The 24,278-nt window shown below is 66.2% G+C and overlaps 2 protein-coding genes across 7 annotated transcripts in view; one reads left to right on the top strand and one right to left on the bottom strand.

Annotated features, from left to right (window-relative positions):
* NFIX (nuclear factor I X) overlaps window positions 1–21,283 on the top strand; it is a 69,611-nt gene extending 48,328 nt beyond the window's left edge. For 2 of the 5 annotated variants that reach the window (XM_055129151.1, XM_055129153.1), the window contains exons 3-11: window positions 5,222–5,284; window positions 5,387–5,461; window positions 5,651–5,771; window positions 6,253–6,389; window positions 8,032–8,154; window positions 9,905–10,080; window positions 12,706–12,853; window positions 14,458–14,549; window positions 17,844–21,283. In XM_055129151.1, coding sequence (XP_054985126.1) covers window positions 5,222–5,284; window positions 5,387–5,461; window positions 5,651–5,771; window positions 6,253–6,389; window positions 8,032–8,154; window positions 9,905–10,080; window positions 12,706–12,853; window positions 14,458–14,549; window positions 17,844–17,858 — 950 coding nt within the window. In that variant the 3' untranslated portion in view covers window positions 17,859–21,283. The remainder of the gene's footprint in view (window positions 1–5,221; window positions 5,285–5,386; window positions 5,462–5,650; window positions 5,772–6,252; window positions 6,390–8,031; window positions 8,155–9,904; window positions 10,081–12,705; window positions 12,854–14,457; window positions 14,550–17,843) is intronic. The other 3 variants (XM_055129154.1, XM_055129155.1, XM_055129156.1) reach the window with 3 other exon arrangements.
* Window positions 19,696–24,221, bottom strand: LYL1 (LYL1 basic helix-loop-helix family member). 2 transcript variants are annotated; one of them, XM_055129158.1, is made up of 4 exons: window positions 23,690–24,221; window positions 22,637–22,974; window positions 22,467–22,558; window positions 19,696–22,088 (listed from the first exon to the last, which is right to left on the bottom strand). In XM_055129158.1, the coding sequence occupies exons 2-4, from the start codon at window positions 22,951–22,953 to the stop codon at window positions 21,664–21,666; spliced, it is 834 nt and encodes a 277-aa protein (XP_054985133.1). In that variant the 5' UTR covers window positions 22,954–22,974; window positions 23,690–24,221; the 3' UTR covers window positions 19,696–21,663. The 2 variants fall into 2 exon arrangements, with proteins under 2 accessions (XP_054985133.1, XP_054985134.1); XM_055129159.1 differs by having other exon boundaries at window positions 24,128–24,199.
* Between the last annotated feature and the right edge of the window lie 57 nt (window positions 24,222–24,278).

Below are 24,278 nucleotides of genomic sequence, written 5' to 3'. Positions count from 1 at the left end.
GCGGAGGGAAACCCGGGGGCGGGGGGGGGGGTGCAGAACCCCAGAGCGCGCGGCGCAGCCCCCACCGCCCCGCCGGCCGCCAGAGTTAAGCCGCTGCGCCACCTAGCGGCAGAACGCGGGGCTGCATCACCGCCCGCGCCCGCCAGCGCCCGGCCCAGGCCTCTGGCCATCCTTTTGCTGGGAGCCTGCCCCTGGGCATCGGAACACCAGTGGGCCTGCAGCACAGGTGGCCTCGTCCCTTCAGCAGCCTGTGCTGTCTGCTGAATCTAGGAGGCTTCCAGGTGCCAGTTTCAAGATCTCAGTGATGCTGAAATAGAGGCCCCCGACCCCACCCAGGCCTGATATTCTTGTAATAACGCCCCCCCCCCCAGTCTTATGTCATTGGAAGACCAGGGGTCTGCACAGAGTCTCCCAGAGGCCCGACCTCAGAACTAGGATGGTCTGTGTGACTGGAGGGGATGCCTCGGGCTGCCTGGTCCTGAGGAGCGGCATGGAGGGGTGTCTGCCACAGTGGGGGTGGGGGGCTCCTCTCTCTTTCGGGAGGGGGCACAACTTGCTGACCCTCCTGTCCCCGGGCACGAGGTGTGGCGGCCTGGAAGAAGCTTCCAGAGACTTTCTCCTCTGCCTTTGCTTCAGCAGGAACAGAACCTGAGCGTGTGGGGGGCTCCTACTCAGCACCCCTGACCTGGCCAGCTGTGGGGACTCCCAGGCCACCCCATGTCCACCCCAGCACAGCCCGCAGCTCCCAGGAACAGGGGTTGACGCAGGCGGCTTGACCGTCCACCTCTGCCTTTGGGACATTCCTTGAGGTGGCCTTGGTAACAGCCCAAGACTGGGGCGGGAGCAGGTATGCACACGGCCTTTCCTGGGACAACCTCTGCCCAGAGCTCCTCCCGGCCAGTGGGCAGTGAGGTCACGTAGGAGGGAGCAGCCCCAGATGCCAGAGCCTTCCCGGGAGGTGTTTGGTTTGGGGGCCGCCTGGGCCAGGCTTGTTCCAGAGCGCCCTGGCTTCTCTCCCTTACCCCCCAGAACCCGTGCTCCTGGAACCCCCTGCCCCTTGTCCTGCTTGTGTGGGTGGCCAGGGAATGCTGTTTCTACTTTCTTTCCATAAAGGCCCCCTCGCTCCCCACTTCCTGGGTCTCTTGGCATCTCTGAGGCCCTGATGTGCCCCCAGATCCCCCCATCAATTTCATTTTGTCTTCTTTCATTCTTTTTTTGGGGGGGGAGGGTTTGGGTCACACCCGAAGAAGCACAGGGTTTACCTCCTGGCTTTGCACTTAGGAATTACTCCCGGCGGTGCTCAGGGAACCATATGGGATTCTGGGAATCGAACCGGGGTCGGCCACGTGCAAGGGAAACGCCTTCCCCGCTGTGCTATCGCTCCAGCCCCGTCTTCTTTCATTCTTGACTCTGGGCTTCCTCTCTAGGGCCTTCCCTGAACCCCTGCTTGTTCTGGACCCATCACCGACACCCTACCCCGGCCTGGTCCCCAGCTGGCTTTGGGCAAGCACGGGCCGGGAGAAGGGGGGAGGACAGTTGATGCTGGCGAGTGGGGTGCAGGCAGGCCAGGGGCCAGAAGGGCCACACTGGAAAGAGAGAAGTGTGTGGGGGCAGCTGGGGTGGGCACCGCCACAGGGTCCTCTCTTGGCCTGCGGCTGCGCAGGGCCTTCTGTGCTGTCGAGTTGGGGGAACAGAGGCCTTAGGGGCCGAGGGTCACTTGACTGTTCCCTGTGTCACATGACCTTTGGCCCAGACCTGGGCGGTACCATCTTGGGCTGGAGCTGAGCTGAAGGTATCATCAGCCCCACAGCACCCCTGCTCCGTGTGGGCACACCCCGCAGGGCCCCCCACCAGCACTGCTTCGTCTCCTGGTCATCCCTGTGGGATTCTGCTCCAAAGTGGGGAGCCCCTGGGCACCCCTCGCCTGGCCTGGGTGTGCCATGGAGCCCGCAGGGTCGGGCAGTGCCCAGCTCCTGCTGAGGGCGGCCACATGCGTGCCCCTGGGCTGGCCCGTGCTGCTGTCCCTTGGGGGGACACTCCACAGGGCCTGTGGGGGCTGAGGGAGTGTGAGATCCCCCCACCTGCCTCTAGGCCGGGGACTCCACTTCTCCTGCTTCCGCTGGTGACCAAGGAGGGGTGAGGAGAGGTGGGGAGGTCTCCCGGTCCCGCCCCTGCGCCCTGCTCCTGGCCCTGCTTCCTGGCCAGCTCTTGTCTCCAGTCTGGCGCAAGTGGGGGGCCCTGTTTCAGGGTGCAGAGAGGCGGGGGCGGAGGAGGGTCCTGAGCCCTCCCTCTGCCCTCTGGCTGCCCTGTGGGCTTGGGGGCGTCCCCGATCCCCAGCCTCCCACAAGCCGAGACAGGGAGAGCCCCTCCGTGACCCGGCCCTGAGCCCCCCATCCACCCGCCGCTCCCTCCTGGGGGTGTCTCAGATTCTCAGACTTGGGTTTCACGGCACAATAGTCACATTCTCCCGCCCGGCCTGCCGCGCCGCCGGGCCGCTGCTCCCCTCGAGATTGGGTTTCTGTGCCCTGGCGCTCCCGTCTCGGGCGGGGTGGGGGTGCCAGGCAGAGGGCAGGAGCCCCTGGGGCTGGGGTGCTGCTTTAGGGGCTGGAACATAGGCTTCCATGTGGTCACTGGGAGTGACCGACCCCCCAAAAGACATCAACTTTAGAAAGAAGCTTCTGGAAACCAGGCTAGCTGGGGAAGGGCGAGATGCCTCGGGACGACGGTCTTGCACGCTGCGGCCACGAACGGGGTGTGCAGCCTGGCCTCCCTGACCACTCAGCCTCGAGGCCCCCCTCACCTGGCAGGGCCCCCAAAGTCGGGGCTCAGGTCTCCCCTGGCCAGCCTGCGAGCATCCTTGCCTGTGGTCGCAAGGTTGCTGTCTGGTGTGTGGGCCCTGCAGACGCACATCCACCCAAACACACATGTGTAGCCCGAACGGTGCAGGCACACGCACGTGTGCATTGAGCATCAAAAGAGGCAGGGGCCCGGGGACAGAGGAGACAGCAGGAAGGGGTCCAGAAATGGTTCTGGAGGGCACAGCGGAGGCCTGGGGGATGGGCTCGGGATGCGAAGCTGGGGTGCTGGGGTGGCCGCTGCAGAGGGTCTGGCGGTGCTCCAAGTGTGGAGAGAAATGGGGAGCAGTGCTACCCACGGAGGTGAACCCCAAGCCCTGCTTGGCAGCCCTTCAGCCCCGCCCACATGCTGCCCCCTTTAGGGACCTCCTTTCTGGAAGCCCCCCACCTGGGTGCAGCCTGGCTCCAGCTCCCCCAGCCCTAGCTTCCTCTCTGAGGAGGAGTCGTCTGTGGGGTGGGGGTGGGGTCCACTCCATGAGCGGGGTGCCCCAGGGCCTGGGCCACACAGCAGCTGGGCGCCTGCCCACTGTGCCAGCCAACCCCGTGGTCCCCGACCCGCCTCCGCCAGCCCGGCCACCAGCTGGCTCATTGTCGCCAAGGAGCGTAGACCCCGGGGGGCTCCGGGTGGAAGCTTCGTCCAGTGGGGCCGGGTGCAGGGACCGGGGCGCGGCTGCAGGGGGCTGCTGGCAGGGGCGGCAGTGCCTGTGAAGGGGAGATAAAGGGGTGAGCAGGGCTCGCTCCCCGAAGGGGTCGCCGAGTGTTTGTTCAGCTGGTGCCTCTGATAAGCCCCAGGCGGGCGAGAGGATGCGGTGGCCGCGGTGAGGCAGCCTCCTTCTCTGTCTACCCCCATCCTGACCGGGGCCTGGCACTGCCTGTGTCCCTTGGGGCTTGGCCCTCGGTGAGGACAGCACCTGCTTCCCTGTGGCCCTTGGCCGGCGGTCACTCCCATGGGGCAGGCGACTCCCCGGGACGATGAAGGGGGCTGTGGAGCGGGGTTCCGGGGTGCACAGGGGTGGCGGTGCCCCCCGTCTTGTCCATCTGGGCGGTGGTTCCGGGTGCCTCTAAGATGGCTGCGGGCTAAGATGGCCGCCGGTACCCCACCTGCCCCCCAGCCCAGCGCTGCTTGGGAAGGCCTTCCTGCCTGTCGCGAGCCCCTGCAGCCCCATTTATCTCGGCGCGGGCGGGCGCTGGCCCACCTCCATCTCTTTGTCGTCTGCCTCCTCTCGCTGGCCCTGGGCCGGGCGTGCGCCTGCGTGCCACCGGCTCCACCTGGCCGTGCCCACTGCTGGGACCCCGCGAGGAGCCTGGGAGTGGGGGAGGGGCGCTGCCGCCCCAGCCCCTCACCCCAGACCCAGGGAGCTGGCATCAGGCAGAGGTGAGAGCCCGAGTCACTGTCTGGCCACTGAGGGGCCCCTGGCACTGACTGCCCAGGCCTGCTCCGGGTCTGCCGCAGGCTCATGACCGTTCCCGGGAACAGACCCAAACGGGGCAGGTGGGGCCGGGTGCTGCCCCCCGCCCAGTTGCCAGGGCTGCCTCGGCTTCTCCTCCAGCTCCGCGCACGCAAGGCCGTGGGGCTGAGCAAGCCCCGGGGTGGGGGTGGGGGGGCGGGAGGGAGTTGAGAGAAGGCCCCACCCCGCCAGGGTCAGGCTTTCCCGAGCTGACCCCCCCTTCCAGGAACCCCATGCTCTTCGGGCTGCCTTCATCCTGGCCCCCCACTCCAGCCACCCACCCGCCACCCTTGCACCAGCTGTCGTGCCCGGGCAGGCATTTGGGAGGTCGTTGTGGTACCCCCGCGCACACAAAGCTTGGAGGACCCGGAGCTGGGGGCGGGGGGCTTTCCCAAGCTCTGGCGAATAATTGTCGCACAAGCCCCCTGCCCCCACCCCCGGCCCTTGGAGCTCCGCGCACAATGGGCCCTTGTCTGGCTCCTCCGAGCAGCTGTGGCACCGGGGCCCAAGAGAGCCCAGACAGGCTGGCACAGAGTGGGCGCGGGCACCCCCGGCCCGGGTTGCCAGGCAGTGCCATAAGCATAAAGGTGAGGTGGGGGCAGCTGGGAGGGGCCCCCGGTGTCGTCCAGATACCACTGGCTCTTGGACTGCCCCTCACTGGACTCCCCCACACTTCTCCCAGGGGACTTGCTCCCCAGGGCTCCTCGGGGCTCACGTGGAGACAGTTATATTGGTCACAGCTGGGCAGCGGCAGCACCCAGGGAGGCCCTGGGCTGTGGCCTCGTACCCTGCCATGCCCAAGACACTCCCCAGAAGGCCTTGGGGCCCTCCCACCTGTTTCCCCTGCTGCAGGGGGACTCCGTGGCAGGGTGCCCGGACGCTGGGGTCCTGACCGTGCCCCCCCTCTGTCTCCTGCAGAATCCGGACAATCAGATAGTTCCAACCAGCAAGGAGATGCGGACATCAAACCACTGCCCAACGGTCAGTGTCCCCGTATACCGCGTGGCACCCCCAACCCCCAGGTGTGTCACCTGGCACCCCCCCTTGCTCACCCCACCCCTCACCCGCCCCTTCCCTCTTCAGGGCACTTGAGTTTCCAGGACTGTTTTGTGACTTCGGGGGTCTGGAATGTGACCGAGCTGGTGAGAGTGTCACAGAGTAAGTGAGAACCCCGGGGAGGGGAGGGGGGTGGCCGCTCCGCCATATGGGACCTCGAGCTGGGGGGGGCGGTGGCCCCAGTGAGTCTCCTGGCCATGCACCTGCCTCCGGGGAGCCGTCCCTAGCCTTCCCACGGGCTGCCCCATCTTCCAAGCCTCACCTGGCCGCCTCTTGCTTCCTTCTGCCCAGCTCCTGTGGCCACGGCCTCAGGGCCCAACTTCTCCCTGGCAGACCTGGAGAGCCCCAGCTACTACAACATCAACCAGGTGACCCTGGGCCGGCGCTCCATCACCTCCCCCCCCTCCACCAGGTGAGCCCTGCTTCCGGCCTCCCGCCTCCCCTACTCTCACCCCCAGCAGCTGGCATCACTGTGCCCCAGGGGTCCATCCGCCCATCAGGGGGCCAGCTGAGTGGGAACAGGCCAGGGGGAATACCCACAGGGCTGGGGGACAGCATGTCCACAGGAAGCAGGAGCCGCTGGCCTGCGTGTCCTCCCGGTGTCGGCTGTGTGGGGAGGCCCAGCCGACCGCTCAGTTACTGGGGTGCCCGTCCCGCCCGATCCAGTCTCACCGGGCGTCAGAGCTGGGCTCTTGCTGGGCGCTGCCACCTGACGGCCTTTCAGACAGGGGCTGCACCAGCTCTGGAGCCCTGAGCAGAGTCGCAGAGTCGGGGGGTGGCCGGGGAGGGCTCCAGGGGAGGAGGCAGAGCTGAGGGGCACAGACAGAATGCGGCCCCTGGGACCCGGTTCTGAGTAGACACTGGTGCGCCCTGACCACCCTGCCCCTGCCCAGCACCACCAAGCGCCCTAAGTCCATCGATGACAGCGAGATGGAGAGCCCCGTGGACGACGTCTTCTACCCCGGGACGGGCCGCTCCCCCGCGGCGGGCAGTAGCCAGTCCAGCGGGTGGCCCAACGACGTGGATGCAGGTAGGGCGCCCGCTGCCGAGCCCTACCGGACCACACTGGGAGCAGCCCCCAAAGGAGGGTCCTCGAATGGCACAGAGCCCTCAGGGGGTGTGTGGGGACCCCAGCGCCCCACTTCTGTCCTCTGCATGGGGGCAACTCCTGTGGAGGGGTTCGAGCCCAGCCCAGTGTGCCCCATTCAGACACATCTGCAGCCACCCTGCATGCTGGCACTGCGTGACCCCTCCAGACCCCCAGGACATACTTCCTGAGGTGGTCCTAGTAGTCAGAGCTGGGCAGTGCTCTCCACAGGTGCAGGAGAGCCCCCCACCCCTACTGGCACCCCATTCCCAGGGACCTTCCACCTCCAGCAGCTGTGAGTGGGAGGGTGACTGGAGACGCTGCGTGGGAAATACCCTGTGTGCGCGCGTGTGCATGCCTGGGTGTGTGTGCATGTGTGTGCGTGCCTGAGTGTGCGTGTGTATGCCTGAGTGTGTGTGCTGTGTTGTGTGCATGCCTGTGTGCATGTATGTGTGCATACCTGTGCGTGCCTGTGCGCGTGTGCTTGCCTGTGTGTATCTGTGTCGTGTGCATGCCTGTATGTGTGTGCATGTGTGCGTGGCTGAGTACATGTGTGCCTGTGTGTGTACCTGCATGTGTCTACATTCACGTGTGCGTGCGTGTTCCTGAGTGTGTATGTGTGCGTGCCTATGTGCGTGCATGTGCGTGCCTGGTGTGTGCATGTATGTGCCTGTGTGTGTGCGTGAGTGCCTGTATGTGTCTACATTTGTGTGTATGTGCTGTGCGCCTGCATGCATGTGTCTACATGTACGTGCATGCCTTCATGTGTGTGTGTGTGTGTGTGTGTGTCTGTGTGTGTGCATTTGTTTGCGCAGCCTGTCCCCACCCCTCAGACTGGGGCGTGGGACCCAATGGGGCCTCCACCTGGAAGGAAGGTCAAGGGAAGTGGGCTGGCGGGTACAGCCCCAGGTGCAGGGAGCATGTGCGGAGTGGGCAGAGACCCCGCCATGCTGCACGCACCCACGACTCTGCCCTCCTCTCCCTCCTTGCTGCCGCGCTCTTTCCTGGCTGTCTGCTCCCGCACCACTGCTGCACACCCCCAGCTCCCTGCATCAGCCCCCCTCTCCCTCCCCACCCCACCCTGGCTGCGACAGATCGACAAATCGCCAATTAGGCAGCCCAGCTGCAGGACAGCGAACAGCTGGGGAGGCGCTGTGCGGCTGCAGGGACAGCTGTGCACAGCTGGTGCCCCCCTGCCAGCTCTCAGGTGGCGCACAGCTGCGCCAGATAACACCTCCGCAAGCTGCGGAGCGCCCTCCCCTCCACGCCTCTCCCGACAGCCTGCCTGTCCCTCAGCGCTGCCCCCGACAGCTGACCCCCCTGCCTAGCCTGTGCCCTGCTCAGAGATGGGGGCTCTGCCCCGCCAAGCTCGGCCTCTAGGGCTGGCCCCTTGTGATCTCAGGGTCTGGACCCCCGGCTGGTCCTCCGAGCCCTGTCCCTGCTCACCACCTGCTGGTCAGAAGCCGGAGGGGGTGGGGGGGTGTCCCCTGTGGATGCCTGCGTGGCCTGAAGGAACAAGGTGCTGCTTCCCGCCCTCCTGCCCGCGGCCGCTCAACCCGCCTGTGTTGCTGCTTCCTCCCCCCAGGCCCGGCTTCTCTAAAGAAGTCAGGAAAGCTGGACTTCTGCAGCGCGCTGTCCTCCCAGGGCGGCTCCCCGCGCATGGCTTTCACGCACCACCCGCTGCCTGTGCTGGCTGGAGTCAGACCAGGTGAGACCGCGGGGGGCAGGGCGGCTCCTCAGCCCCACGCATGCACGCTGATACGTGGACACATGCAGGAACACACACGCGCCCGGGAGCACACGCACACGTGGCCGGGAGTGCACACGCAGGCACAGGGCCCTGCACACGCGTGCATCGCGTGCACCGCGTGCACGAGCCCCCGCAGGCACAGAGGCGCTGCCCCTGGCTTGGACTGAGCATGCAGCTGCTGGCTTTTCTCCCCTCCCGGGACACCCGGTGGGTGACGCGAAGGAGCCCCTGGAGGTGCCCCTTCTCTTTTCTGGCTGCTTGACGGGTTCTGGAAGCAACGGGCCCAGGACAAGGGGCCAGCCAAGAGCCAGCCCCTAGCGGCAGGTGCCACTGCCCTGTTCAGCCCAGGGTACCTGGGTGCTGACACCGCCACAGCCCCACTCGGCTGCCCCTCAGTACCCTCCGCTCGCTCCCCCGTGTCCACCCTGTCTCCAGGCCCCTCACGCCTCCCTCTCCGCCGCCTCCTCCCTTTCCCCTCCTCTCCTTGGGGCTTCCTGGCTGGGAGCCCAGGGCAGCCAGCGCAGTCAGGGTGTGGCGGCTGCAAGGGGTGGGGGCTGGGCGCCCCCCCCCCCCGCCCCACTTTCATGAACTCCAGAGAGAAGCCAAGTTTCCTCAGCCCCTCTTGAAAGGAGCGCAGGAGCTGCCAACGCCTGATTGGAAACAGACGGGTGGGGCGGGGGGGGGGTTGCTGGAGGCGGCGTGCAGGGGTGCTGCTGCTCTCACCACGGAGATGGGGCCTAGGCAGCAGGCCGTGCCACCCGCTGGCATGAAGGGCTGGGCACACACCTCAGGCACAGTGGGGTTGAGGGGCCATGGCCTACCCCAGCCGTGGGAGATCCGAGCAGAGGGGGGCCCTGTCACACACCCAGCGGGGGAGGGTGCTGTTCTCGGTCTCCCTGTGAGCCCGCGTGGACACAGTGGGAGCAGAGGGTGGGGGAACCACGTCCCTGGTCACTGGGGCCTGTACATGGCCTCTCTGTGGACATGCCTCAGGACACATCCTACCCAGATGCACTCACCTTGCTTTTGAGTTGCGAGGTTGTGTTTTTGTTTTTTTGGGTTTTTTTTGGGGGTAGGTGCGGCACCCAGTGGTACTCAGGGGCTATTCCTGGCTCTGCACTCAGGATTGACTTTTGGCGGGGCCAAAGGTGCCCTATGGGGTGCCGGGGAGGGAGTCAGCGCCGTAGTATAGCAAGGCTCTTGCCTATATGCAGCTGGCCTGTACCTCATAAGGTCCCTTGAGCTCGCTAGGAATGAACCCTGAATGAAGAGCCAGGAGTAAGGACTGAGCACCACGGGTGTGGCTCTAAAATAATAATAATAATAATGAAAACAAACCCGGGCTGGCGGGGGCAAGACCAGTGCCTTTATTTATTTATCTTAATTTTTTTTGCTTTTTGGGTCATACCCAGTGATGCTCAGGGGTTCCTCCTGGCTCTGCACTCAGGAATTACTCCTGGTGGTGCTTGGGGACCAGATGGGATGCTGGGAATCAAACCCGGGTCGGCAGTGTGCAAGGCAAATGCCCTACCCACTGTGCTATCACTTCAGCCCTAGGCCAGTGCCTTTAGCTCCAGACTCTCTCTGGCCCTGATGTCTGAAACTTTGGGCTCCAGAGCACAGGGCCGCCCATCCCCACCTGCCCGCACCCCTTCTCCCTCTCTCCCGGGCGGGCCCTGACGCCTCTCTCCCCGGCCCGCGCCTGCAGGGAGCCCCCGGGCCACAGCCTCTGCCCTGCACTTCCCCTCCACATCCATCATCCAGCAGTCGAGCCCGTACTTCGCGCACCCGACCATCCGCTACCACCACCACCACGGGCAGGACTCGCTCAAGGAGTTTGTGCAGTTCGTGTGCTCGGACGGCTCGGGCCAAGCCGCTGGACAGGTGAGTGCCGGGGCCCAAGAGTCGTGCTGTCCGTCTGTCCATCTGTCCGTCTGTCTGTCCCACGTTCATGAGCCCGCCCGGGGCGGAGCAGCCTAGGACTGGCCGTGCCCAGCGCCATGTCCTCTGGGCCTTGGGGTCTGCGTCCCATTCGCCGGGCCCCGTGTCCTGCCTGTGTCTGCTCCTCCCTGGTCTGGCCCGACCTCCGTGGCCCATGTGGGCAGTACGGCCCCTGGGGGTGCTGTGGCCCTGGGTACAGTGGGGGGCGGGCACTTTATGTCGAGGCTACAGGTAGGTTCCCTGGATACACAGTGTCGGTCTGGATGTCTGGACAGGGGGCAGGAGGCCTAGTGAGTTGGGCAGCCTCTGTGTCAGGCCAAACGCCCCCCCCGTCACTGGGCACTCCCGGAGTCTGGGGGTTCCCTCTCAGCTCTGGGGCCTGTCCTGTGCGCTGGGGTGAGGGGGCTTTCAGCACCTCCAGTCTCTGTGGCTCCGTGTCTGTGGGGGCAGCGTCCTGAGCAGAGGGGCTGGGCTGGGCTCCGGCCTCAGGCAGCTCCTACCAGGAGACTCCCCCGCTTCCCCTGCCCGCCCAGGGGTGCGGCCAGAGGTGCCATCCAGGCACCCGGCCCTGCCCAGGGAAGGTTCCTTAGAGCCTTGCCCGCGTCTGCCCAGGCATCGCCGACTGGCAGCGTGGCTGGGACGCAGCCACTGCAAAGCTGTCCACAGAGGTGTGACCGGGCCCACAAGTCTGGCGCCCTGGGTGTGGACCAGCAGAGGCAGCGGGAGTCTGAACCCCAGCACGACCCCCCGAGGGGCCCTGCGAGAGCTCCGCTGGCCCACGATCAGGATGTGGGTCGGCCCCACTGCACTGGATGCTGACAGGACTCAGGCTGCCCACAGCCTCCAACAGCTCCCGAAAGAAGACAACCAAGAGCTGCCCCCTCCAGCCTCAGAGCCGTGGGGCACCCCCAACGTCCAGAGAAACCCCTTCACGCCTGTGGGCTGGGGGTCCACTTTGAGAAGCACCTCCCAGAGCCGAGGGTTCCGTCCTCGCGTCCTTCCGAATTCGGAGACCAAGAGTGTATACGCACCTGACAGGCAGGCGCCCCCGAGGCTTCCTCAGCTCCAGCCAAGGCCCTGACTCAGAAGACCTGTGCCCAGTGGCAAAGGCCGGACCACCCGGAAACACTCTTGCTGCGTGCCAGACTCTGGGCTGCCCTGAGAGTCACGCTCGGCCTCTGTGGGGCCGTCGTCACCCATGGCCAGCGAGGTGCTAACTCAGCCCTGGAGCTGGCGGCCCCTCGGACCCTGCCGGGGAAGCGCTTCAAGAAGCAGCCTTGAGAATCCCGGGGCAGAGGGGGTGCAGGGCTTGCCTCCTGGGGGGATTCGCCGTCTTGGGGGGGCCTCAGGGAGGCTGAGAACCCCCCCAAAGCTCCAGCCCACACACACACCACTGCCTCTTTGGGCCAGGCGGGGGTGCCTGCGCAAGGCGGGCAGCGGGACTGGCTGCTGGGCCACTGGGCTCTGGACATGCAGCTGATGGTTCTCGTCCAGGCGGGCCATGCCAGTGGCCCTCAAGGCACCGGCGTGCACCCTGGATGGGGGGGAAGGGACATGCGGGAGGGAGGGAGGTTGGCCAGAGCCTGGGCAGTTTTCTGGGGGCTTACAGCAGATGGCGGGGAGACGCCCAGCCCCGTCACGGGGGACAGAGGCAGTGGAGGCCATGGGGTCACGGGGGGATGAGCTGGGGGAATGGGGGGGACAAGTTGCTGAAAGAGTCCTCGGGGGCCCCGGAACACATACAGTCCAAATTTGAGCATCAGCTGCACACCCCATAGCCCGTGTCCTCGACGGAACCTCTGACTGTAATGCCTCGGGCAGCCGTGGGGAGGGGGCCGCACCCCCACAGAAGTCCCCCAGCCTCCATTTGAGTGCATGTCGCAGAAGCCCCCTGGAGAGGAGAAGGGTTCCGGGGCTGGACCTGGCGAGGCACCAGGAGGCTGGGGGCCAGGAGGGCAGCCCAGTGAGGAGGAAGAAGCCTGCCTGGCTCTGCCCAGAGATGGAGGTGCCAGCCTGGAGGCCTCCCTGCACCCAAGGCCACCCCGAGGCACAAGAGGGCTGGAAGGACAAGCCTGGTGGCGGCGGCCACGTCGGACAGGGAAGCACGGAGAGAATGGGGCTGGCGGCGAGGGACTCCGGAGTGGCGAGTCCCGGGCCTCCCCCTCAGGGCAGGCTGGTGGGCCCAGGGCGCAGGGCCGGATGCCTGGGGTCCTTCCCTCAGTCTCCCACTGTGCCAGGGGCCCACCACGGCGGGGGACACGGGGCGAGCCAGAGCCTCCCTCTGGCCGGGCACGGTGGTCTTCGGGAACGCGGGAGCTGTGGGTGCTTGGCCCACTCGAGGCCAGGCTGCGGGCCGGGGGACCTAAAGCAGTAATGCGCCCGCCAGACACCCCTCCTCCCTCTCCCCGTGCCACAAGAGGACCCCCCCCACACACACACACACAAGAGTGACACCCGACAGCCGAGACACCACGCAGAGGCCCCGGCTGAGCGCGGCCGAGCGGAGCGGCCCAGGGCGCGCGTGTCTGTGTGCGATGTGCTTCACGCGTCTATTTATGTTGTTCGCAGCCCAGCGGTAGCGGCCAGGGCAAAGTCCCGGGGTCATTTTTGCTACCGCCGCCGCCGCCAGTGGCCAGACCAGTGCCCCTTCCTATGCCTGATTCCAAATCCACCAGCTCTGCCCCAGACGGTGTCGCCGTGACTCCTCCATCACCTTGTAAGTGGACGATGAAACCGAGCGAGAGCGCACCGCCCACCGCCCACCGCCCCGGCCGCCGGGCACCGGCCCGTGGCACACAGCAGCCCCCCCGGCCCACGCGGGCCTCGGCCGCACCCGCCAGCACCCACAGCCCCTGCCCGCCCGCTGCTCCCAGCCAGGGCCCCCGGCCCAGGCCCCTCCGGGGGGGCGGGAGGGGGAGCGTGGGGGGCACGCAGGCAGGGGTGCTGGCCGGAGCGGGGGGGTGGGGAGGCCCCACCATGCCATCTTCATGCCTGATTGCTGTTTTTTGGTTTTTTATTATTTTTTTTTACTTTTTTCTTTTTTTTTGTTTTTGTTTTTCTTTTTTTGTTGTTTCGTTGTGCCCTCCCCCTCCCCCTAAAAAAATTTAAATGTGACCAAGTGGCAACGCCGCCCTCACCCCCTTTTTGCCCCACTCCCCCCCAAACCCATTCTGGGGCCCTCCGGGCCTCTAGAGGTGACCCCCCTCAGTCTCATGTTTGATTTCTCCTTTCTCTTTTCCCCACCCCCCCACTCCCTGCACCCCATTTCCCAGGTTGGACATTCCAGAACCCCAGAACTGGGGTGGGGGGGACTCTGGGCCTTGGCTCCCTCTCCTTCCCTCTCCCTCTGCCTCCTTCTCTGCTTTTCTCTTTCCGTGTCTCCCCTTCTTTCTCCCTCCCTCCTTCTTTCTCTCCCTCCCTCCCTCTCTCTCCCTTTCTGTCCCCAAACCAATGACACCTTTTGTCTAGAGGAAGAGAAAGTGTGAGTTGCAGGTCCCAGGTAGACCCGACGTGGGGCCAGGGGCGGGGAGGGGGGGATGCTGACTGCAGGTGTGGGTGGGGGCAGCACTGGGGCGTTCAGGGGCTCAGGCACAGGCCCCCCTTTCCTCCCCGTCTCACGCTGTGCCCCCCCTGCTTTCTCCCGTTTGAGTTCTTCCCTCCACCCCCTTCATGCCATCCCCCCCACATCCACCATCTGAGCCACGGTCATGGTGAGGGAGGGGTGGGGGGCTCTGGACAGGATCTGCCGGGCATGGTGTCCCCGAGGGGCCATCTGCATCTATGGAGAGCGGGGGTCGGGGTCACTCACGGCCCCCCGCTGGTGCCCCCTGCCCTCCGACTGCTCGTCCCCATTGGGCTCTGGCCAGACAGCCTAGTGGAGCGGGGGGGGGGGGGGGGGGGAGGTGGGCTCGCTCGCCATACCCCAGCGACGGGACGGCCATCCTCGGGTGCCCCAAGCCTCAGCCCCCCTCCCTGGGCCCAGGTCCGATGCTGGGGCCTGGGTGAGCCTTTGGAGGAGGCCTGGCTGTCCGCCCGCCTAGCCCGAAGATCCCCTCACCACCTGCCCGGGAAGAGGTCACCTGCCTCAGGCTGTGGGTGGGGGGGCCGGGGGCCGAGTGTCCCCCCTCCTGAGCTCCCTCCTGTCCTGTCCCCTGGCGCTGAAGCCCCGGGCCTGCCCCTGAGGGCTGAGGGCCCCTTGAGCCTCCCCTCGGGTGGCTCAGAAGCCACAGAAGCCGCTTTCTCCCAACAGCCCCGCTGGGCGGGGGGGCCCCCCGGGCCTGGCCTCACGGACTCCCCCTCTCTCCTGCTCGCTCCCCGCAGCATTCACAGCGACAGGCGCCACCCCTGCCAACCGGTTTGTCAGCATCGGACCCAGGGACGGCAACTTTCTGAACATCCCGCAACAGTCACAGGTAGGGAGCGGCGGGGGGCCCCCAACAGGCCCCACAGGTAGGCTCCCCCACTAGCGGGAGTACCAGGGCCCCTGCAGGCCCGCCCAGGCCGCCCTCAGGCTCTGGCTAATGAGCTAATTGGATAATTAGCGCTGACTGTCAGGCCCTGGGGAAGGCGGCCAAGGAGCCAGAGCCCGGGAGCCCCGGGCCCCTCGGAGAACTAGGCCTGCGTGTCCCTCCCCCCTCCAGCTCTCCTGGCACCCCCAGCCCTCTTCACGGTTTGGGTGGGCATGGCGAGGTAGAGGCCGTGCACACACGCCCTGAGGCCCAGGCCTGGCTGGGGACAGGGAGGCTGCTGAGACCCCGCCCCCGCCCCGCACCCTCCCTGCTCCTCTGAGATGGCCCCACCCCACCCTCGTGCTGGACTCTCATCTGGACTGTGTGTGCACATGCATGGCCCCCGTGCACGCATACCCACGTAGGCACATGTACCCCATATGCATACACGCCTGCACATACACGGACATGCATGGGCACGGACGAGGGCTGGGCTCGCCTCATGCTGTCCTCTAGGGCTGGGGGTCAGGAGGACAGATGACCGGGAGCAGGACAGACAGCGAATCGAGAGCGGCTTCCTCCAGTCCCTGCCTGGGGCCCGGAGCCAAGCTGGGGCCAGAGAAAGTTGGTGGGTGGAAGTTTTGTGTGTGGTTTGAGGTTTGGTAGGGCTTTTTTTTTTCCCCTTTTCCTTTCCAAACTCCCTCCAAAAAAAAAAGAAAAAGAAAAGGAAGCAAAAAAGCCGAACTTGGTCCAACTTCCAACTTCAGAGCTCCCTGGTGGCGAGGGAGGGAGGGACGAGGCCGCAGCCCCTCCTGCCCCCGCCCCTTCCCTTCCCCCAGAGTCACGTCTGCCCCGTCTGGTTTCCAGGAGCAACCAGACATGATGTAACACCCAGATGAACTTGAACTTGGGGGTGTTGAGAAAAAAAACAATGGCTCCGAGCAGGGGCTGGAGCCAGCCTCCTTGGCCGGTGCCAGGGAGGCCGAGAGAGCCCTGCTGGCAGCAGGCGGGAGGGGTGCCAGGGAAGGGCAGCGGGCAGCCTCCCCTCTGGGCCCTGGGCTCCACCCGCAGGCCCCACCCGCTCGCCCCAAAGCTTGGCCTGCCTGGGTGCACCCCCTCCCTTGCTCTGGGGGACTGATGTTGCCACAAACCAGCGGCCCCCTGTGCACCCCATTTCTGCTCTAGCTTCCCACCTCACTTTCTCTGCCCCCTTGGCGTGGATGTGGGGGCCCCCTGTTGGAGTCTGAAGCAGTTCCGGAAAGAGCTCTTGCTCCCCCTGGTTTCTGCTCGGCCCCCCAGTCCCCCGGCAGGCAGGTGTGCGGCAGTGGACCGGAGCCGAACAGGCCCAGTGTGGGGGCCTCAGGCTGCAGGGCGCTGGGGGTCCCGCGGTGGGGGGGCGGGTGTTTCCACAGTAACCGGTGACTTAGCTGATCTCAGGAGCACCAGATGGAGAGAGAACAATAGATTGAGGGAAGAAAAGAGAATTTTAGCGATTTTGTCATTCCCTGGGCAAAGCTCTTTACTTAGTTTTAATCAGTTTGGGGCTGGCACAGGAAGCAGGGAGGGGGGAGCAGAGCCAGCCCCTTGGCCAGACCCCCCAGTCCTCCCTCATCCCAGAACCGAAGGGAGGCACAGGGCTGGGGCAGTGGGGGTTCCCTTTCTCCCCACCTCGGGGGGCCGTCTCCTTTCCTGGCCGCAGCTTGTCCCCTGGGTCCCAGGCAGGGAAAGAGCCGCTTGCAGCCCGAAGTCCCCTGGGGTCACTGTGGTCTCTCTCTTTTTTTTCTTTTTGGGTCACACCTGGTGATGCACAGGGGCTATCCTGGCTCTGCACTCAGGAGTTACCCTTGGCGGTGCTCAGGGGACCATGTGGGATGCTGGGAATCGAACCTGGGGGGTCGGTTGCATGCAAGGCAAATGCCCTACCTGCTGTGCTATCACTCCAGCCGCACTGTGGTCTCTTGTCCCCGGCTGGGAGCTCCCGCTCTTTCAAGCCCTAAGCAAGGCCAGGCTCTTCTCCCAGTGCCCACCTGGCTTGGGGTCCCCCTCATGCAGCCCACAACCCCAGAACTTCCACTTGGCCTTTTGCCATGCCATGCTGCAGCCCCACACACAGCAGCAGAGTGTGCTCCTGTCCCCACCATCCATCGGGGCACAGAGGAGGGCACACCCCTCTGCTGCCTAAATGATTTGGGCCCTTCCTAACCTGTCCCCCCCCCGCAGCTGCTTTAGGGCAGGTGTGAGCAGTGCAGGAGTGGACAAACAAATGTTCCCGGGGACCAGAGCTCAGGGCCCTGCGGAAGGAGCTCTGTAGGCAAGAGCCCTCAGTTCCATCCCTGGCACTCGAGTACCCCCGACACTGTCCCCAACCGATGAGCTCTGAACACTGCTGGTGTGACCCAAATTGTACCCCCAATGGAATTTTTTTGGAGGGAGCAGACCTGGTGATGCTCAAGGGTTACTCCTGCCCCGCGCTCAGGAATTAATCCCGGCGGTGCTTGGAGAAGGGGCATATGGGATGCCGGAGGTTGAACCCTGGACAGCCGCCCTCCCCGCCCCGGGCCCCATAGGAACTTTCACACTCAATTTGCTTCAGGTCTGAGGTGCGCAGCTGCCTGTCTCGGTTGCCCTCAGCGAGGTGAGGCCCGTCAGACAGCCAGACCTCGGCCTGGGCAGCTCCCTGCTCTTCTCTCCCCTTGGGGAAGTGAGCCCCTGTTGGTCCGAGGGTTCCTGCCAGCCCCACTGGCCGAGGCCAGCCGTGGGGAGGCTGCGCCCCCTGCTGGCTGTGGAGGAAAGTGCTTCTCCAGGAAGCCCTGTGACTTCTAGGAGCATCTGGTATCCCCTGAGCGGCGCCCAGGCCCGCGAGAGACCCAAGTCTTGTGCCCACCCCGCCAGCCTGAGACCTTGGCTGCGATGCTCAGATGGGAATTTCTGCTCTTCATCCGGACAGACAGATAGGGAACGCGGCAGAAGCCAGGCCCGCCCTCACCCCCCCACTCCCCAGGCCCCTCTGGGGACAAAAGCACCAGCCTGGCACCCCCTCCCCCAGGACCCACACAAAAACCAAACAATTGGAAACGTGGCCAGACCTAGGTCTGTGCCCGCGCTGTGCCAACCACAGGGTCCCGCCCGCCGGGCATGGCGCCCACGGCAATACCAGCTGGACTCGAGCATGGGGGGGGGCGGGATTCCCACAGAAGGGGGGTGTCGGTGGGGCCCTGCCCCCCAGTGTCTCAATGCTGCTTCCCATCTCTTTTTTAGTCCTGGTTCCTCTGACAAGACTGACAAAAAGAAACGACGAAATGAAAAGAAGAGGTTCCGCAAAAGGGGGAGAAGAAATTTTGAGACGGAAAAATCCCCCAAGCCCAGCCCAGCCCAGCCCAGCCCCACCGAAAAGCGAAAATCCGACTTGGCCCCCACTCAGCCCTTCCTCCGCCGCCCGCCGGGCCGCGCCCCGAAGCGGCCCCGCACCTGCCACCAGCACCCCTCCCGGCGGAACCCCACTGTCCACTCGCAGGAGCAGCTTGTACAGATAACGGGGTGTAGCTCCCAGGGCCGCCCCTCCTCCCTCCCTCCTTACTGCCTTCTGCCGAGGCTCGAGCCCCCCGCCCCACCCTCGGGACCCCCCCGCCCCTGGAGCTGGCCTCGTGCTCCCGGAATGGAGGGGCTTCTGCGCGCCCCCCCCCAACCTGAGCCTCGGGCCCAGTTCCGGGGCCCCGACCCCCGCGTCCAGCCCATCGGAAAGGGTCGGATCGCTCACGCTCCCGCTTCCCGCCCGCCCCGGCCTCCAGGAGGTGCGCGGGGAGGCGCCCTGTCCCCCACCCCGCCCCGCATGCCGGCCCCGTGCTCCGCCCCGCCCCGCCCCCGCCCCAGGCGCAGACGGGCCGGTCGGGTCCGGGCCGAGATGGAGCTGGAAGGGGCTGGCGCCCGGTGAGGAGGACCCGGCCGGCCCGCGCTAGGTAGGCGCCCCGCCCGGGTGGGGGGCTGGGGGGGGCCTTCTCCTGGTTCCTCGCCGCGTGCCCCTCCGCGCCCTCGGGCCGTGGCGGTGGGCAGCGGGGAACAACCGCGTCACACGCCATATGAAGCAGCGCCCCGCCCCCGGCACCCCTCTCCCCCAGGGATGGTGGGGGGCTCGTCCAGCAGCGCCCCCGGGAGGGAGGGGAGCAGGAGCGCGCCCCGCCGCCTGGCTTGTCTTTCTGTGCCTTACTCCCTCCTCCGCCCGCCTCGCCCGCCCGCCCGGCCCCTCCGAGTCCGTGTGCCTCTTTCTCTCTCTTAACTGTATGAAAACGCAAAGCACAGGTCAGGAGCCTCCGACCGTGTCCCCCCGGCCTCGCACCGCGGGGTGGGCCGGGCCGGGGCGCGCGTGGGCGGCAGGAGGGAAGGGCGCCCCCTGCCGGGGCAGGGCGGGAGCGCGGGGCCCGGGGCGGGGGGCGGCTGGCGCCGGAGCCCCGCCCCATCCGCGTGCGGCCTGGGAACGGGGTCAGTGGGCTGAGTGGCGGGGACCAGGGAGCCTGGAGGTGGGCGTGGGGTCTTCGGGCGGGGGGGGGCCGGGTGGGCCGGGCGTGACGCGCGGTCAGAGTGCAATGATTTTTCAGTTTGGTTGGCTAAACAGGGTCAGCGCTGAGAGGGGGACAGAAGGGGCCCCCTGGCCTGGCCGCACGCGCCCCTCCCCTCCCAGACAATCGGGGCGGCGGGCGCGGTGCCCCTCCCCCCGCAAAGGCCGGGGTCTGCGGGCGCCCGCCCCGGCGAGGTCGGCAGCTGCAGGCCAGCTGGGCCGGGCGGGGGCGCCCCTTTCCCGAGGGTCGCTGTGTGGGGCAGGCGCGGGGCCGCTAGGGCGACCGGAGATGTGGGGTCGGAGAAAGGAACCCACACAAATATATCGGGGGAAATGAACTTTTTTTTTTTTCATTGAACCAAGTGCAATGCATCAGAGTTTTCCTATCTTTGTATGTTAAGAGATTGTTAAGAAAGAAAATTCTATTTTTGTTGTCATGTCCTCGCGGCTCTGGGGACGCTAAAAGAACTGGGCCTGCCCCGCCCCGCGCGGGCTAACAGCTGAGTGGGGTTTCCTGCCTTGCTTTCGGGCTTTCTTTCTTCCTTTGATTTTTGTTCGTTTTCTTTTTTTGTTTCTTCTTTTTTTTTAATCGCTTTCATGCGTTGACGAGGATGATCTGGGGTTTTTCTGTTTGTTTATGTTTTGTTTTTGTTCGTTTCGTCGTTCGTTCTCGGTTTTGGTGGAAGGGCCGAAGGAAACATTCAGTTAAGTTTTGTTCTTTTACAAACCAACAACACACACACACACACAACACCCCAACACAAGATCAGAAAGGACAAGGACGAGAGAAATGATCTTTAAGGTAATGAAACTTTAAACCCCTGGTGCTTCTTACATTATCCAGTACGCTTGCCCCCTGCCCCGACGACTGCGCCTCAGTTTCGGACTCAGTTCGGCCCCCCGCACTTGTTAGCGACATGCGCATCCCTGAGTTGGACGGAAAGGGACAGCGGTGGGCTCCCGACGGCTGCGCGGCTCGGGCCGCGGGGCTCCCGGGGCTCCGCGCCCCCCACCTAGACCCCTCCCCGTCCCGGCACCGGGGGGCGCCGCGGGGGAGGGGGTCCCTAGCCCTGCCCCGCAGAGGTCGACGCCAACGAACAAACGCCCCTTCCCTCCCGCCCGCCCCCGCGCCCCGAGCGCCCTCCTTTGAGCCAGACGCCAACTTGACCCTCACCAGCATTATCAGGAGCGCGCTCGGCAAGTTGGTAGATCCCCACCCCCGACTCCCCGGCCGCGGCCCCCAGCCCCCTCCGCCCGCCCCTACTCCCACCCCGGCCCCTCTCCGGGGAGCGGCGGCGAGGCTGGACGCCCCAGGACAGCCCCCGCACCCCCAAGCAGCCCGGTCGACTGCCTTACACCCCCGCCCCCCGCGCTGGCCGGCCGACCTAGTGCCTTGTTCTCACCCCCGTGCTGGCGGAGCGGACGCCGCGCTCTGGGTCCCAGAGGGGCCGTGGCTCAGACGACCCACCCCTCCCACCCCCGCCCCCACCCCGACCGTGCTGAACGGACCCCCCCACCACGACCACCACACACACACGCGAGAGAAAATAAAGGAGCAATAAAGTCACGAGAACTTTCGTCCCCCAATCGAGACCCGAGGGGCACCCCAGCCCCGCCTCTGCTCCCCATCCCTCCCACGGGGCGCCCCCTCCCCGCTTCTCCCCTCCCCCCCCCCGCAAGCCAGCCTGGGCCAGCCCCGCTTTCGGCCCCTCCCGGGAGATCCGTGCGCCCGACCAGCACCAGCATCGCGGACCGCCAATGGCCGCCCGTCCCGTCAAACAAGTTTCTTCTTAGGCTAAGAAACGCAGTATATACGAGTATCTCTATATATAGTACTAATGGATTTGGTGTGCTTCCCCTTAGCGTCCCTCCCTTGCTCCCCCTTCAGCCTGCCCCCTCCGCCCTCCGCCCCGTCTCTGCACTGAGATGCATAAGAAACAAGGGTAGTTTACTGTCTGTTTGGTTTTCTGGGTTTTCAGTGTCCTAGCGGAATGCAAGTAGGCAGCCAGCCCGTCTGTCCCCGCCCCGCCCGCCCCGCCCCCGTCACTGCGCTTCTGTTATACCATCTCTGCCTGATTCTCCGGCTTCTCCATTGAATGGCTAATGTGTATGTGAAATAAAGAAATAAAGACAAACAAAAGCACGAGCGCCCGAGCCTTCCATAGCGCGCCACTGCCCAACCGGTCGGGCGGCCGACCAGCGCCTCTGGGTGGGTGCGCCCCGTCGGGGCGTCCCGGCTCTCTCCCCTCCCTCCCCAGCGGCTCTCGACCTGCCCCCAGAAAAAAAGGCGGTACCACTGGGGTCCGATGACCGTTATAATAAAGAGGGTCTGCGGGAGGGTCCCTGGGCTGACGCTCACCCTTCCGGACCCCGGGACCCCTTCCCACGTTGCGCCGCCCTCCTGGGTCCCGCTCCCATGGGGGATGTTCGCTCCCAAGCAGGTGCAGCGCGGAGCGTGCGCCCCGTTCTCGATGGCCCCGGGCTGAGTCCCCAGCGCCCCGCGTCTCAGAGGCGTCCCCGCCGACGTCACCGCACCTCGGGGCTCACGGCACCTTGCTCTGTCTTAATGGGTCGGCCCATCGCTCCCAGGTGACCGTCGGGGCTGGCTGAGGGCGGCGGCGGCGGCGGCGGCGGCGGGCGCACCCCTGGTTCGACCCTGCGGCCCGGCCCGCGGCGCGCGCTGTCGTTGGGGCCCCGGGGCGGCGGCCGCTTGCGGACGGGCGGGGTGGGCCCGGCCGCCAGGGCGGCCGCCTGGTCCCGCAGCAGGCGCACCAGGAAGCCGATGTACTTCATGGCCAGGCGCAGCACCTCGTTCTTGCTCAGCTTCCGGTCGGGCGGGTGCGTGGGCAGCAGCTTCCGCAGCTCAGCGAAGGCGCCGTTCACGTTCTGCTGCCGCCAGCGCTCGCGGCTGTTGGTGAACACGCGCCGTGCCACCTTCTGGGGCTGGTGCCCTGTGGACAGGAGCGCCACGGTGGGCCGGGGGTAGCGCCTGGACGCCGCCCTCCAGACTCCCCGCACTGGCTTTCGTGGCGGGGCCCCTGCCAGGCTGAGCTTCCCGGGAGAGTGTTCCCTGGGGTGCTGGGCTGGGGACCCTGCAGGATTCTGAGCGCGCGCATGCTGTGGGGGTACCGCTGTGGCCTGTGGCCCTCTGCGGTGGCTGTGTCTGGTGGCTCTTGTCTGTCTGGCCGTGCCTCTGCTCTGGAGCTCTTGGCACCGGTGGTGGCACCAGGCGGTACCGCAGGGTGCATTTGGGGAAGCGCAGTGGGAAGGCCCTGGGTATGCGTGTGTGGGGGTCTGTGTGCACCGCAGGGCCCCCCCCACACACTCACCCTCCGACAAGTCCAGCTCGCAGTGGCTCGGTCCCCTTTTCAGCCGGCTGCTGGGGAAGATGCCAAAAGGTCCTGCCTGCCCAATGTAGAGGCTGTAGGGGGGCGGGGGTCACTAATGCCCGCAGGACAGCGCCCTGGCCCCGATGGCCCCCACCCCGGTCCCCACTGACCTGTTGAGGAAGGGGTGAGGGTGGTAATGCAGGGCCAGCGGGGGCGGGGCTGGCAGCAGCAGCGGGGGCCGAAGGCCACTCAGCCCCGCACTGGCCACAGCTGCCCCGGGGGGCCTGGAGTGGCCCAGGCTGATCACGGGCACACCAGGGGGCAGCTTGGGGGGCGAGGAGTCTGGGGAGCCCCCCTCATCCATCTTTGGGGGCCCAGGTGAGGCTGGTGGGGGGGATGGGGCAGGCGCTGGGCTGGGGGCACACCCCATCTCTGCCTTCTCGGTCATAGTGGGGCCCGCCTCTGCCAGGGGCCGGGGTGGGCACATGGACCCCGAGGGGGCGCTCGCCTGTGTGAAGAGAAGGAAGCCGGTGGAGGGGGAGACCAGTAGCAACACCCCCTGAAGACCAACCAACCGTCCAGTGGGATTGGGGGGCCCGGGCCGGCAGTACATCTCAGTGAGTGAAAGCAGGTGGGGTGGCGGGAAGTGACAGACACGAGAGGGGGGCAGCCCCCACCCCTTAAGACATGCCAGCTGCTGCAGGACACTGCATAATGGGGGAGGGAGCGAGTGGGTCAAAGGTTGGAGGGTTCAGTTTCCCAAGTGTCCCCAGAGCCCCCCGGGGGAGGGAGCGCGAAGCAGACTAGAGTGGACCCTGGGAAAACCCAACCCGCCTCTGGGGCCCTGAGACCCAAGCCTGAAACCCCTCATAGGCACCATGTGATGGATCCATCGGGCCAGGAGTGGAGTGACCCCACCCCCAGGCTCCTCCTGCCTGAACTTGACCCCCACACCCACTGAAAATGCCCCCCTGATAGCCCTTGGACCCGGTGGCTAACCCCAGGGTCCCCAAAGACAGCCCAGGGCTCACTGCTGCATGCATCATGCCCCCGTTCTCTCTGTGGCCCTGGCTGCACCCCACACCCATTTCTATCAGCACCCGCTTTGCAGCCTAGACAGGTGCAGGGGTAACTGGCCAGGCCTGCCATATGGCGCAGCCCCCCAGTGAATGAATGAATGAATGAATGAGGTAATGAATGAGTACAAGAGGGCGCCTCCTTACCCCAGTGCTGGTCCCAATGCCTGAGGAGTCGCCTGCTCTGTCCTGGGGTGCCAGGAAATAGGTTCTGGTTCTGGTCAGGCCCTGAGACACTGATGGCTTCTCTGCTGAGGGGTCACCGAGCCACTCTGCAGCCCGTGAGCCGCCCGCCCCGTTGGCTCAGCGGCTCCCTCTGCGCCTCTGGCCTGGCTCCCCAGGGCCGCAGCCCTCCCTGGCCACAGCGTGGGTCCCTCAGGGAAAGTGAGAGGCTCCGGCCAGGCCCGCCCTCTCCCCGCCCCCGGCGGCCCGGTTTCCTCCAGCTGGCCCCCTGCACCGCCGGAGGATGCCGGCCGGGTGGAGATAAGGGCCTGGCCGCCTGGCCGCGCCCGATAAGGAGCCTGGCCGACCCCGGAGGAAATGGACCGGGCAGCGATCAGGGGGCGGCCCGCCCCTGGGGCTCACCTTCCTTCCCTGCAGACACTGGAGGGTCTCCCCACCACAGCTCCAGCGCAAGACACCCCCAAAGCCAGCAGAGTGGAAAGGAAGCCCCAGAGCAGCCCCGCTCCAGTGTCCCTGCTGCTGCGCCCTTTCCGGCCCGCGGGGCCTCGTGACC

Source organism: Sorex araneus, chromosome 2 (genome assembly GCF_027595985.1).
Source record: "Sorex araneus isolate mSorAra2 chromosome 2, mSorAra2.pri, whole genome shotgun sequence".
Taxonomy (NCBI): Eukaryota; Metazoa; Chordata; class Mammalia; order Eulipotyphla; family Soricidae; genus Sorex; species Sorex araneus.
This window is presented reverse-complemented; position numbering and strand designations above follow the sequence as displayed.